General features: G+C 36.5%; 1 protein-coding gene across 1 annotated transcript in view; it reads left to right on the top strand.

The window, feature by feature from the left end:
- The window catches only part of Brr2 (U5 small nuclear ribonucleoprotein l(3)72Ab), a 486,889-nt gene that overhangs the window by 14,489 nt on the left and 456,420 nt on the right, over positions 1 to 15,980 (top strand). Inside the window, exon 3 of the mRNA XM_090392214.1 lies at positions 7,425 to 7,596. Coding sequence (XP_090248340.1) covers positions 7,425 to 7,596 — 172 coding nt within the window. The remainder of the gene's footprint in view (positions 1 to 7,424; positions 7,597 to 15,980) is intronic.

Below are 15,980 nucleotides of genomic sequence, written 5' to 3'. Positions count from 1 at the left end.
GCTGGCCTCACTACTGTCCTATAAATTTTGCCTTTCAGATTGATCGGCACCCTCTTATCGCATAACACTCCAGCCATCTCCCTCCAGTTCCTCCAACCTGCTTGTATCCTGCATCCCACTTCCTTCTCAGCTCTTCCATCTTCTTCCACTGTTAAACCTAAGTATCTAAAGTCTCTCACCTTCCTGATGACATTTCCTTCCAGCTCCAGATCTGTCTCCTGGCTACCGCCCACTGCGCAACACATATACTCTGTCTTACTTCTGCTCAGTCTCATACCTCTCTCTTCCAGTACTTTTCTCCATCTTTCCAGTTTAGTTTCCGCTTCTTCTCTTGAATCTACACACACAGCAAGATGTCATCTGCATACAACATTGTCCAAGGTGCATCTTCTCTCACCTCCTCTGTTACCACCTCCATCACAATATTAAACAGAAACAGACTTAATGCTGACCCTTGATACAAGCCAACTGTTACTTGAAAACTTTCTGTCTGTCCCAAACAGGTCCGAACACTTGTCTTCACATTTCTGTACATTTCCCGCACCAACCTGACATATTTCTCCGGCACCTTCTTCTCCCTCAGACACCTCCAGACTTCTTGCCTTGGCACTCTATCGTATGCTTTCTCCAGATCAATAAATACCAGATGTAGCTCCCTTTGTTTCTCTTGATATTTTTCCATCATCTGTCGTAACCCAAAGATAGCATCTGTTGTTGATCTACCAGGCATGAAGCCAAATTGTTCCTTTGCAATCTCCACCTCCTCCCTCAATCTACCATCAAGAACCCTTTCTAGGATCTTCATTGTGTGGGACATCAACTTTATTCCTCTGTAATTTTTACAGTCTTGTGCATCCCCTTTACCCTTGTAGATGGGAACAAGAGTACTCTCCCTCCATTCCTCGGGTATATTTTCCTGTTGGCAAACTTTCATGAACAGGTCCCACAGCAGGTCAATTCCCTCTTCCCCCAGTGCCTTCCATGCCTCCACTGGAATTCTGTCGGGCCCACCGCTTTTTCATTCCTCATCCTCTTCATGGCCTCCATCACTTCCATTCTACTGATGTTCTGCACCATCCCCTCAGAAGGCTGCCCATCTCCTCTGTGAGTCCTTGCATTTTCCTCATTCAAAAGTCCCTCAAAGTATATTTTCCATCTGTTTCTTATGTCCACATCCCTCCATAATACTCTTCCTTCAGCATCTTTGATCTGCCTCACATGTAAGATGTCCTTAGCTGCTTTATTTCTACATTTTGCTAGTTGGTAAATTTTTCTCTGTCCTTCCTTTGTTTCTAATTGATCATACAGATCTTGATATGCCATGGCCTTCGCCTGTGCCACAACTCTCTTGGCTTCTTGCTTTCTCTCTTTGTACACCTCTCTGTCCTCTTCCACTCTTGACTCATCCCACTTCTGCTTTGCCTTCCTCTTAGCTGTCACTGCCACTTGTACATCATTATTCCACCACCAACCCTCCTTCTGCTCTCTAATCTTTCCAGATGTCTCACCAAGCACCTCGATTGCACAGCTCAGGATTACTTTTGAATTAATCTTTCCACCAATCTTGTATACTTTCCAGTCCATCCGAAATCCTCTCTAACACTCTCTCCCTAAAATGATTCCTCACACTCTCCTCTTTTAAGCGAAACCACTTAATTGTCTTCATCCCATGGCATCCAGAGGTTATTATCTTCGATCTTATTTTAAAGGCTGCGCACAGCAGTCGGTGTTGTTGTGCTACTTGATCTGTTGGAATTACTTTACAATTTGTCACAACCTTAAGATGTTTTCTTCTAGTCAAAATGTAGTCAATTTGTGAGCTGTTTTTACCACTTCTAAATGTTATCAAATGTTCTTCCCTCTTAAAGAAAAACGAGTTCACAATTGCCAGATCAAACGCTACTGCAAAGTCCACAACCCTCTCTCCTTCCTGGTTCATCATTCCCACTCCGTGGCCACCATGCACCCTTTCACAGTCTCTATTCTGTCTTCCTATGTGCCCGTTCAAGTCTCCTCCGACAATCACCATCTCATTTTCTTCCAATTCCCTCATTTCTTCATCTAACACGTTCCAGAACTCATCTTTTTCCTCTGCTGTACAACCAACTTGCGGGCATATACACATAATACGACCACCCGCTCTTCTCCAAGACCCAATTTCATTCGCATGATCCTGTCGTTCCTTCTACCCACGTCCAGTACTTCACCCTTCATTCTGCCACACACCACAGTTCCTGCACCATTTCTTCCCTCGTTATTCGCTCCAGAGTAGAACACTTTATATCCATCTCCCAGTTCCTTTGCCTTTCCCCCTTTCCACCATGTCTCCTGCACACATAAAATGTCCAACTTCCTCTTCCTCATCATGTCTGCCACCTCTCTTCCCCTTCCAGTCATGCTTCCAACATTTAGTGTTCCCACTCGCAACATCCTCTCCACCAGCTGGGCTCGCTTCTTTAACCGCACCCGCCCTTGATGCGGTAGCCCTCGTCCACTTCTCACAGCTGTAGGGTGATGTGGCTGCGCGTCGCTTAAGGGGTACGCCCTAGCCCTCATATCATTTTCTCTTCGACTCATAATCATAGTTTCAGTTGGCACTGAAGTTTTCTGACCGGATGCCCTTCCTGACATCAACCCTCGCATTTATCCGGGCTTGGGACCGGCACCTATTGAGGCTAGCTTGCCTCCTTCGGTGGCTGCATAAGACGAAATGACTTAGCAAGATAGGAAAGACTCACCCCTAGCCCTCGAATACTCTAATAGCATCAGGTGGAAGGAGCAAGGAGAGGAGAAAGAAGCAAAGAAAGAAGAGGAGGGACCAGTCTACAGAATAATATAACAGATATATATTACATGAAGTAAGGCATGGTCCCGCATTAGGTACCTCGGGTTTGCCATGCCCGTACTCACTAAAGTGAGCCCTTGAGGATGGGCTGAACATTAAAAAAAAAAAAAAAAAAAAGTACACATAAGAGGAGACTATTCCTATTGGCTTATCATGAAGTTTTATTGTTTTTGCTCTTAATTCCTATTAAACATAACTTTTGTTTTTTCTCTATTTATTTGTGGACCTATCTTCTTGTTTTGTACATTTATCATTTCCTGTAGGTTTTGTGCTGATTCTGAAATTAATATGTAATTTGCTATCTCCATTAAAAATTGTGCCTAAATAGCTGAAATATTTTATTTGTTCTATATATAGGTTTCTTATTTCAGATGCATCTGATACTTTCAGTGTTCTTTCTTGCATTTTTTTTTTTTTTTTTTTCAAACCTGATTTGTTATACCCAGTTATTCAATTTAATTAAAATATCCCGGAGACTTGTCTGATTTATTTAAGAATATTATATCAATCTTCCTTCATAAAATCATGCATATAGATAATAAAATAACAGTGGTGATAGTATGCATCCTTGTCTTATACCTGATTTTACATTAAATTCCTTGTATCTTTTTTTTGATACTGCAGACTTACAACTCAAACATCCACTGTGTATTGCTTGATATGATATCCCATTTACAACATTTACATGCCTTTCCAGATCTGTAAAACTTAAATACAGATCCTTGTCATATTCCCGTTATTTTTCAACTGTATGTCTTTAAAGTGAAAATATAATACTGACAACCCTTATTTGACCTGAATGCAGTTTGTTCTTCTCCAACTTTCTATTTTGTAATTGTCACATTCAGTTTTATTGCCCTTTTAATAGATGGGTGCTGTTTGACCTCTACTCCAGCCATCTGGAATTTAACCTCTACTGACCATTCCTTCTGAATTATGCAGTGCAGCCACTTCAAAACTTCCATACCTTCATATTTGAGCATTTCTGGTTGAATATGGTGAATGTGGTGGTTGATGGAGAGATATCAGAGTGTAGTTTATTCAGGAGTAGAGTCCAAAAGAAGGCCTGTGACTAGTGGTGTCTGCAGAGTTCTGTTCTTGCACCACTGCTATTTAATTTGTTCATTAATGATATAGGAAAGGATCCGAGAGGAACTGTTCAGTTATTTGCCGATGATGCAAAGTTGGGTAAAGCAATAGTTGATACACATGATATCAAAATTTTGCAGGATGATTTGGATAAACTGGCAGACTGGAATAAGGAGAATGGATGTCAGTTTAATGTGGCAAAGTGTAAGATTATGCATTTTGGAGTGAAAAGATTATCAGAAGTATACTACATTGGTGGAACCATACTTCAGGAAATTGATGAAGCCAGAAACTTGGGAATGTTAGTGGATAACATAACAAAAGTGGCTAAAGCAGCTCATCAGATCACTTAGTTACTGAAGAATATTTTGATGAGCAGAGGCAAGCAGGTTATTGTTCCTCTTTATGTAGCCTCGATAAGATCTCATCTTGACCACTGCGTGTAGATCTGGCACCAGGGTTTCTTGGGGATGGGGAGGTGGTAGAGAGGATCCAGAGGCAAGTGACCAAGATGGTAGCAGGTCTATGGAATGAACCTTATGAGAACAGGTTGAAGTTTTACGGGTTACAGAAGCTGGCTGAAAAGAGGTGATATGATTGAGACATTCAAATTACTGAGATTTTTACAAGATTAATTCAGAGGATTTCAGAATAGGTGTGGTGGTGGGAGAACTAGGGCCATCCATAGAAACTGAGCAAGAGTGTAGTTAGTAAGGCTGTTTAGAACTAGGTTTTTTACTTGGAGAGTGGTGAATGAGTGGAATAGGTTGCCAGAGTCTGTTGCGGGTGCCATGATTGTAAATGAGTTAAAAGCAAAATATGATAGATACTGTGTCAGTGCTGAATAGTTCTTGACGTAATGTTTAGGGCCTCCCTCGATTAATCTAAGGACTCCTTGGAGTTGCCTATTATAATAATAATAATATCATAGATCCAGCTGCCTCCCTATATTTCCAGTTTTTGTTGGCGTTTTCTGTCTCGACTATTGATGTGTATTCCTGAAATTCCTCTAAAATGTTTTCTTTCACTCTTAACTCGTTGAATTAAATAATCTTTCAAAGTTATTATGCTAGACACACATATCTTCAGGTTTTCATATCATGTTTATCAGCGCTGGCACCTAGTGTGTGCAATTAATGTTCGCCTTTTTCTTGTGTGTGTGATTAATGTTCGGTGCCTTTCCAAAAAAGTTTTTTTTGAATAAAGTGTGAATAAAATGAACAGGAAATGAAAAACAAATGAAAACCGCTTTGCAGTATAATGTTACCTACGGATCTGCTTATACAGTTTTTTTTACACGGAACTCAACAATTAATCATAAGTTGATTTATGATACATTAAAAAAATAAAGAAGAACTATTTTAGGTATATTTTCGTAAATTTTAATCAAAAATTACAGTGATATAATTGGGTCCAGGATACAATTTCCGAATTTATTTGTTCGTTTCCAGGAAGATCTGAAGGGGCCCGAACAGAAGATGACGTACATTCATAATTATATGCACCATTCGTTGTTCGTTTAAACTCTTATCTCATATTTTTTGACATCTTTTAGGCGCCTTTTCTTCTGCGGCACCTATGTATATTGCACACTTCGCACACGCCACCAGCCGGCCCTGATGTTTATCATCTCTGATTCATTTTATATATTGCCCTTTCCATTTCTAATTTTTTTCAGTAGTCTCCAAAAAATTTTGCCATCTTACTGCTGATATTGATTTCTTTATTCTTACCATTCTTCCTATAACTTTTTTTTTAATCTCCTTTTACACATTGCTTTGCTTTGTTACATTTTTCTCTGTATTCTCTCAAAATACGTGCTGACTTCAGTTTGATTTCCTTTTTTTTTTTGTGATTGCCTGATCTCTTCCTGAATCCACAGGTTGTTCTGATAATTTTTTTTTCTTGCAGACAACACTTTTCCATATGATCTCTCACTCAGTTAGTCAATGCTATGCTTTCCTCGAAGTCTGCCACTGAGTCTCCAAGGTTTGGTCCTTGTTTTCAAGCTTATTTTTTTTAATTATTTTTTCTTATATCATTATATTTCAATCTACAGTTTACATCTGAAAGCAGCTTGATTTTTTTTAAACCTTCTTATACTCCTTTTTTGTGGTATTTGTAATGCATTTCTGCTAATTCTTTGATTTCAAAACAGTCCAGAAGTAATTAATCATGACTAATAAATTACTGAGATCCTGTACATTAATAACAAATCTGTTTAAGTTATGAAATGACTCTCACAATAAAGAGATAGTTACTCTACTATGCCTTTTTTAAATTCCATGAAGTTCCCTTCATGGAATTAAAAAAAAAACATAATAACTAAGAAACTATTCAGAAATATGCATTTTTCATAATGTTTCAGCTCTGTTATCAAAATGAATATACTGTTGACCATTAAAGAACGTGAGTTTGAATTTGAACTGCGCAGTTCCACTTATACACTTTTTTTTTCTTTTCGAATAAATATATTGGAAAAAATTTTTCGGGATTTGCAACAATTTAAAAAAAATTCACAAATAAACCCCATAGCCTATAAATATAGAAAAAATTAAGAAAAAGTTAGGTATGTCATGAATGCATAAAATATATATAAATACTAGTCTCTTTTATCATTTACTACCATAAAATATATGCAAATACTATAAAAAGTTAAAATTTATCAAAAATACTCACACAAACACTTACAGATTGTACATGGCAATTTGCAGTCGAGAGAAATGTAAACAAACGTAAGGATGCAGTATTAAATCATAGCTACACAAAATTAACTGTTTTTATAATAAATTTAGTTTAATTCTTTATCCAAGTGTAAGCAAACAAAGTTTGCGCCTGAAGTATCTTCAGGACTGAGGCGACTTGTAGTAAAGGTGGACTAAGTTCTCATCACTTGTCTTAGTATCTCCCATAACAAAGCATATCTCCTTGCAGACATGTATAATACTATGCATTAAGGGAAGGGTCACTACCTAGACTGGTTTCGACCTTTATTGAGGTCTCATCAGTGGGAACCAGACCCAGAGATGGTGATACTAACGTGGAAGTAACAGAGAAGTCATATTTACCTATAAGAGTTGCCAAAATGTGTCTCACCTTATTATTAAATTACTCTGGATAAGAGAAAGACGTTGGAAGTTTTTTCCTACTTGGTTAGACTATAATAAATTTAGTTTAATCCTTTATTCAAGTGTAAGCAAGGTTTTTCTCCCAGAGAGCAGTGAGTAAGTGGAATAGTTTACCTTTAGGGGAAGTGAGTGCATCTAGTGTGAATGATTTGAGGGAAGGTATGATAGCTGGTTTGGATGATTTATAGTCTTCCTCGATGAGTCCTTGACTCCCTATAGGACTTATATAATAATAATATTTATTTGAAATTTGGAAGAAACTAGTATGTATGTATTTAAGACATTAGCACTTTGTTCAAAAATAAACTTATTTTTACTGATTATCTTTTTTTTTTTATTATTATTACATTTTGATTTTTAAGGAGACAGAAGAGAGATGAAAACCGTTATGATCTTTCAAAACTTAAAGGACAGACATTACTCTCTGAAGGTATAGAGGATATGGTGGGCATTTTGTATAGACCCAAAACACCAGAAACGCGACAGACATATGAAGTTCTTTTGAGTTTTATTCAAGAAGCCCTTGGTGATCAAGTATGCATGTTTTTATGTTATTATTATTTTTTATTTATTTATATTTATTGACTAAGTCTCTCTCTCTCCCTAAGTGCATGTAGAATTAGAAATTATCATGTTTGCTTGTGTTTTTTGTGATTGGATGTTTTACATATCAGATGCTAGAAGAGTCCAAATTATATTTTTTTAAAGGGTCTTTTAAAATCATAATTTTCTGAAATATAGCAACATTTATTATTATTATTATCAGGACTTATATTTTTATTTTTATTTTTTCTGCTGGCTCCAACAATCAATCAAATATCATACTAGTCAGTTTATATGGGACATTAAAGAAAAGCTCATTTTATCAGTGATACATACTTTACTTTTATTATTACTTATTACTGATAAATTATCAGTTTCAGTGTTTTCTTACTTCTACTATGTATTGTATATTCCAAATAACTTTTATGAAAAGAAAATGAAACAGATTCTTCTTGCCATTATAAACAGACACCATCAATTTCCTGATATATATACGCCCTCTGTCCAAAAAGAAATCGAACGTTTGATAGAAAATAAAACACAGGCCAATTATAATTATTCAAATCATTTATTTCAATCAATATACTCTCCCTCGTCTTCGAAATAGCGTTTGGCATAGTGAGTTAATTCGTTAAATGAGTTTTTTATATCGGTTTTTGGGATATTATTGAGGGTCGTGGTTACTGCCGCTTGAACGTTTTCAATGGTGTTGTTGTATCGCTTTCCTTTCATCGGCAGATGAAGTTGGGAGAAGAGAAAGAAGTTACAGGGTGCTAAATCAGGTGAATACGGCGAGTGATCTAACACACGAACTGGGATTTTGCTCAACAACTATCTCACAATGTTAGAATGATGAGATGGTGCATTATCATGCAAAAGTGGCCAGCTGCTCATCACGATATTCATGCCGTACGCACCGAATTCTCGCTATCAATCGCTTCAAAACTTCCAGATAAAACTCACCATTGACCGTTTGGCCAGGCGGAACGAATTCTTTGTGGATAATGCCCTTGGAATCATAGAAACAAATCAGCACTGTCTTTACTTTTGACTTCTCCAAGCGACTTTTTTATGGATGCCCCTCTTCTGGTGGTCTCCACTCAGCACTCTGGCACTTTGTTTCGGGCTCATATTCAAAACACCATGTTTTGTCACCAGTAACGATCATTTCAAGGAAGTTTGAGCCCTTACGTGCGGTTTTAATGAGGTCCTTGCAGTGTTCAATTCGATACATTTTTTTGTCGTCGTCAGCTTGTGGGGACCAGATCGCGAATTCAATTTATGAAGGCCTAAACTGTCAGTCAAAATGTTGTGCACAGTTGATTTTGAATCCCCAATTCCTCTTCAATCAATCTCACAGACAATTTCGGGTTTTCTTTGATGAAATCACGCACATTTTGGACGGCCTGGCTTTTCGTCGTCCTCAAGCGTCTCATGACCACTTTGATATCGCTTAAACCACTCGTAAACTTGAGTATGGGATAAGCATTCATGTATGCTATTTGATGCATTTCAGTGAAACTTTTACCAAGTTTAAAACAAAAGTCAATCTCAGCTTTCTGTTTGAAACTCGTTTTCTGACCATTCGTCAAAACACACTGTCGATCTTGGCACTATAACTCAGCTTCTAATGATACAAATGTCATAAACAGTTGACACAACACTAATGAAGGTTGCCGCGCTTGACAACAAAAAGATACAACAGGTGGTGCCACTAGTTTCTTCTATTTTGGACAGAGGGTGTATATACCCTCAAGGGATCTTCAGGCTACTATGACAGCATGGCATGATTAAATTTAAATTATTATTAATCTGCTATCAACAGTTTTCCTCCAAATTAGTCTTATCACTTACCATCATCATGAAATTTCTGATATGTGCCCTCAATGGTGGAGAAGATAATTATGATAGTTATTATGATAATTATGAAAAATTTACACCATCTATCTCCTGATCAACAATTTTCCTCCATATTAATCTGTTATCTGTCAAGAATCCAATATTATCAGATCTTATGTTTATGTCTTTAAGGCTTTTTTATTGTATCAATCCATCTATATCTTAGTCTTCCTCTGTTTCTTTTTCCTGCCATCCTGGCAAAGAACACTTGTTTTGCTAATCTTTCCTTTCTAATTATGTCACCTCCTCGCTGAACGAGGATCGCTCTCTTCAGGAAATGCGAAATTCGAGCACCTTCCAAGAATGCCTACTCATCATTCGTCCGTTCATTGTACTTTCGTTCGCACGACAATATGCGATTTTATACATGACATAGTTTAATATTGGTCCTTTTGAAAGTTTAAGATTTCCATCTATTTTAGACAATACTTTAAACATAGTACAATCTAATACTTATTTCCTTCTTCAATTTCATTTTAATTTAGGATTCAATTTCTTCCTTTATATTTTAATTCCCTTCTTAAGCAAAGTTAACATCTGGAAAAACTTTTATTGGGATTATATTGATCAAGTGTATATAATAAACAACTAAGTTATACCAACTAGTTTCACCAACTAAGTCTGTTGGCATCTTCAGGGTACATAACTGATGTAAGGCACTAAAAAGTAAAAAACTGTTACAAACTAAAATCAACTGATTCCAATTATATTAAACAAAGAACAGAGCGCATACAATACATTCATAGAGCGTGGATGATCTCACTTGTTGTTATTTAGGAACGTTCTATAGTCATCATCATCATCATCAAATTCCTGCCATGTACCCTCAAGGGGTGTACAGGATATGATAGTACTACATGAAAAAAATTACATCATTATTAATTTCCTATCTACAATTTTCCTCCAAATCAGTCTGTTACTTGTCAAGACTCCAACATTATCAGATCTTATATTTCTATCGTCTAAAGCACTTTGTACCGTATCAATCCACCTATATCTTGGTCTTCCTCTTGGTCGTTTTGCTGCCAACCTGGCAGAGAACACTTGTTTTGCTAATCTTTCCTAACCCATTCTGTTTAAGTGACCATACCACCTGAGATTAGCTATGCTAACACATTCTTAATGCTGAAAATGTCAAGTTCTTTCCTAATATCCTCGTTTTTAATATGATATTGCCATTGATGCCATCTGTTCATGCCTATAATCTTTCTCAGGACTCTCATATCTATGGTCTCTAGTCTTTGGTCAAGTGTTTTACTTCTGACCCAGATCTCAGATCCATAAGTTAAAACTGGTTTGAACACTGTCTTGTATACAGCTAATTTAGTGTTCCGACTAATTTCTCTCTTATTCCATATGAATTTATTCAATTGACTTCCCACCATACCAGCTTTGCTGATTCTGTTGTCTATTACTATATTTAATTTACCATCTTCAGTAAAAATTGTGCCTAAATAGCTGAAATGTTTTACTTGTTCCACAGGTTCTCCATTCACAACACAGTTGACATTTTCAATGATTCTGCCTATTTTTATTGCTGACCATCATACCATATCTATTACAACAGCTATTCAATTTAGTCAGAGAATCTTGCAGACTTGTAGCAGATTTATTTAGAAGTATAACATCGTCTGCATAAAGCAAAGAGCTGACATTAACATCTCCAATTTTGATATCATGTTTAATACCACTTTCCTTCATAATGTGATCTATATAGATAATGAATAACAGAGGGGATAATGTACATCCTTGTCTCACACCAGATTTAATATTAAACCATCGTCCTGTACTTCCTTCAATTCTAACTGCTGACTTACAACTCAAATAAAGACTAAGTATTGCTTGATATAATGCCCCATTGACACCATATAACTGCAGCGTATTGAATAGTTTCTCTCTTGGGACCTTGTCATATGCCTTTTCCAAATTGACAAAACTTAAATACAGATCTTTGTTATATTCCCATGCTTTCTGACTATTTGTCGTAAAGTGAAGATCTGATCCTGACAGCCTCTATTTGGCCTGAACCCAGCTTGTTCTTCACCAAGCTTTTCTTCCACAATTCTTCTCAACCGTTTCTCAAGTATACTTGCATAGATCTTGCCAGGAACACTCACAGGGAAATACCTCTGTAATTCTCACATTCAGTTTTATTTCCCTTTTTATATATGGGTACTATGAGAGCTCTACTCCAATCATCAGGAATTCGTCCCTCTGTCCAGGCTTTCTGAACTATGGAGTGCAGCCACTGTAAGACTATTATACCACCATACTTCAGCATTTCTGGTCGAATATCATCTACTCCTGCTGCCTTTCCACATTTCGAGCCTTTGATGGCTTTTTCTACTTCAAGTATGGATATGTATTCCTGATTGCATGCCTGGTCAGTGTTTTTTACCACTGTGCTGTCATCACTGCTTGTTTCGTTTAGCAGTTTTTCAAAATAATTACTCTATACTTCAAGGATATCTTTTTCTCCAGTTTTCATGTCACCTTTATCATCTCTAATTCCTTTTACAGCACTCTTTCCTCCATTCTTAAGCTTCTTCAACAACCTCCAGAATATTTTGCCACCTTCTTGATATTTATTTTCTATATTCTTGCCAAAGTCCTCCCATGACTTTTGTTTAGCTAGTTTTACACAATGTTTAGCTTTCTTACATTTGTCTCTATATTCTCTAAGAGCACAAGCTGACTTATTTGACAGGAGCTTTTGATATGCTTTCTTCTTTTCCTTCACTGCCTCTTTAACTTCCTGTGTTCACCAGGGAGTTCTGATTTTTTTATCCTTACAGACAACCTCACCACATACCTCTCTGGCAGAATCAATAAATGTTTTCTTCAGAGTTTGCCAATGAATCTCCAAGGTTTGATTTCTGTTCTCAAACTCTTTCATTTTTTCTTTAATAATCTTTGTGTATTTTAGTCTACAGTTCACATCTGAGAGCTGCTCAACTTTTATTCGCTTTAAAACTTTCTTACATGTTATTCTTTTCAATATGAAATTCAATTTTATCCTGCTCAAGACTAAATAGTGATCACTTCCAATTTCAGATCCTCTGTACACTCTGGTGTCCTGCACCAGGGAGAAAACATCACTATCAACAATAACATAGTCAATGAGACTTTTCTTATTCCTAGCCTCTTCTCTCCATGTGAATTTGTGCACATTTTTATGTTGGAACATGGTGTTAGTAATAACCAGTCCATGTCCTGAGCAGAAATCCAACAGATATTTGCCATTATTATTAGCTTTGCTCTTTTCTCCAAATTTTCCCAAAATATTTTTGTATGTCTCACAATCATTTCCTACTCTTCTATTTAGATCCCCAACAAGGACCAAGTTTTCCTTTTTCATTGTGTCTGTTGCTTTTTTTCTAAAGCGTCAAAAAATTCCTCCACTTCTACCTTAGTAGAACCTTCTGTGGGACCATAGGCACAAATAAGTCTCATTGTCCAGTTCCCCATTCTCATATTTGTCCACATTACTCTACTTGAGACTGACTGCCATTCAAGAAGATTAGCCTTGTATTTTGTGTTGAATACTATGGTTACTCCTTCTTTTCCTTGATTGTCATTGCCTGACTATAACATTTTGTATTTATTGCTCAGAAAGATCTCACCAGTTTTGGTCTTTTTTGTTTCAGTCACCCCTATTATGTCGATCTGGTACTTATCTAATTCCTCAGCTAGCTCCATTTCTTTGCCATTCGGGCTTCTTTCATTGATAGTACCGATCTTTAACACTGGTGATGTTGAGTTGGGGTTTGTTTTCAGATTTGTTCCAGTAGCTGACTTTTCGCTGTTCGCCCTGGTTCCCTGGCGAAAACAACGGGGGCCTTGTTTCACCGGGCGATGCCCCTTCCGGCATGAAATTCTGTCATGTTGTACCATCATTTTTTATTTTGGTTTTACCAATAAGAATACAATTTGGTCAGCTAAATCCCAAATTGCCAGCCCATCCTCGTTCGTTCAGTATCCAAGTAGGTACCCAACAGGGTGCACCACGAGAAGGTGAAGATTAGATGGAGAAGGTGGACATTAGGTCAGAAGCCCTGGTCGGTTCTCCGCATTCCGTTAAAGGCTATGTGGAGGTCTCCTCTCAGTTTTACAGCTTTGACCCTTAAGCACTTTGGCACTATAATTCAGTTCTGGCGAGTTGAAGGATCTGATAAGGGTCTTCCAGATCACAGGTAAGATTAGTCCTTGGTTCCTGTTAAGGTTTTGTGTACAGCGGGCAACTGTTGTGGCCTCCTTAAAATTCGGGAGCGGAAGTCCTCCTCCATGTAAGGAATTGTGCTTTTATCCCACTCTATGGTATGGTTCGTTCTTGAGAAATGAAAAGCTAAACCCGATTTTTCTTCTCTGTTATTATTGACGTCACCTATATGTTCTTTTTGCCTAATGTTCCTTTAACAGGAACCAAGGACTAATCTTACCCATGATCTGGAAGACCCTTATCAGATCCTTCAACTCGCCAGAACTGAATTATAGTGCCAACTATAGAACGTTCCTAAATAACAACAAGTGAGATCATCCATGCTATATGAATGTATTGTACAAGAAAATTAAACGTTTTTTAACAAAGTTAACCTCTGCATTTTTATATATTATGTCTGTTTTGCCAAGAATACAAGTGTGCTTTTGCTTTATGTGGTTGTTCTTGTTAAATCTTGAATGGAGCTGTTCTATTCTTGATAGAACCATCATTCAAGATTTAACACTTTCTTGGTCTTCCAATTTTTTTTTTCCACTTATTTTGTATGGGTATAATATTTTTGGTAGTCTGCTGTTGATCATTCGATTTAAATGTTCTAGCCATTTTTGTTTATAATATCTTATGTAGTAATTAATTGGTTTTATTTTCAGGGATTGTAAAATTTCTTCATTTGTTTTATGGTCTCACGTGGTATATCCAGCTGTTTTTCTGAGAAACTTCATTTCTGCTGGTTGAATTCGTTTTTCATCTTTCCTTTTAATGATCCATGTTTCGCTTCTTAAGACCATAAAAACTTTTATTAGCAGCAGCAGTTATTTTCTGTACTTCTGGTGAAGTTTTATTTTGGCACTTCAATTTAGACCCCAAGTAGATAAAGCTATAGATACTTTCAAATGTGTGTAATCCTATTTCAGTGAAAGGAAGATTGTTTTGGTATTTGTTTCTGGTGCAGCACATATATTTAGTTTTATCTTGATCTATTTTCAAACAAATATTTTTTGCAGTAGCCTCAAATGCAAGAAAGACTTCCTTAAGATGATTGATTGTCCTTGCAACTAAATCAGTGTTGTGCGTAGGCAAATATTTGTACAGATTTATAAATGATGTTTCCTTTTGTATTAATTCATGAGTCTCTTATGACTGTTTCTAGAGAGACATTAAATAGTAAACATGATAAGGAGTCTCATTGATGAACTCCATTTTTTATGCAAATTTTTATAGACGATGTTTCTTTTTGTATTAATTCCAGAGTCTCTTATGACTGTTTCTAGAAAAATAGTAAACATGATAAGGAGTCTCCTTGATGAACTCCAATTTTTATGCACAGTACATTTGAAAGATTGCCTTGTATTTGAATTTTGGATACTGTTTTCTCTATTGTAGCCTTAACTAACCTAATGAGTTTGGGAGGAATACAAAATTCCTGCATTGCTTCAAGTAGCTTATTCCTAGTAATGCTCAAAGGCAGCTCTGAAGTCTACAAATAAATGATGAGTGTCAATGCCATATTCCACAGTCTTTTCATGTATCTGTCTTAAACTAAATATTTGATCAACTGTAAATTTTCTCTTACAAAAGCCACTTTGGTAATACCCAATTTGTTGATCAACTTTGTCAATAGCTTTTCAAAGAGTATACTTAAAAAAAAAATTATATCATGTGCAGTGGAGGCTAATGCCTCTGTAGTTAGAACAAATCATGGGATCTCCTTTCTTTAGTATTGAACAAATAATGCTTGAAAACTAGTCTAATGGAAGTTTTTCAGTATCCCAAATTTTAACCATCAGTTCATGTATCTTTTTAAGTAGTTCAGGTCCATAGTTTTTTTTTAGCAATTCTAGTATTATACCATCAAGTCCAGGCACTCTATTGTTTTTGAGTTTTTTGATGGCTGTCTTAACTTTATCCACAGATGATCATGTTTATTAGGTTCTTCATTGGTGTTAAGTATAATAAAATTAACTCTTTTGCTTCTTCATTCAATAGGGCATTAAAATGTTCTGTCCATTTCTGAGTATAGGTTGTTTGTGACTAATGATTTCACCACTTTTACCTCTACAGAGAGAGTTAATCTAGGTTTTCGAGTCTTCATTTCTTCTGAATTTGGATTTATTCTTCTTGTAAACAGATGTCGGATGAAAAAACATTTAAAATCGTAAACACTATATAAATCCTCAAGTCTACACAAATATTAACTACTTTGGTGAGTTTTCTAAATTTTGAAAACATTATTGGATGGTACTTGACCATTTGGTGT

The sequence above is a fragment of the Typopeltis vanoorti genome, chromosome 5 (assembly GCF_054136105.1).
Source record: "Typopeltis vanoorti isolate ZY-2024b chromosome 5, IOZ_Tvanoo_1.0, whole genome shotgun sequence".
In the NCBI taxonomy this organism is placed as follows: domain Eukaryota; kingdom Metazoa; phylum Arthropoda; class Arachnida; order Uropygi; family Thelyphonidae; genus Typopeltis; species Typopeltis vanoorti.
Note: the sequence above shows the minus strand (reverse complement) of the source record. Positions and strands in the feature narration are given on the sequence as shown.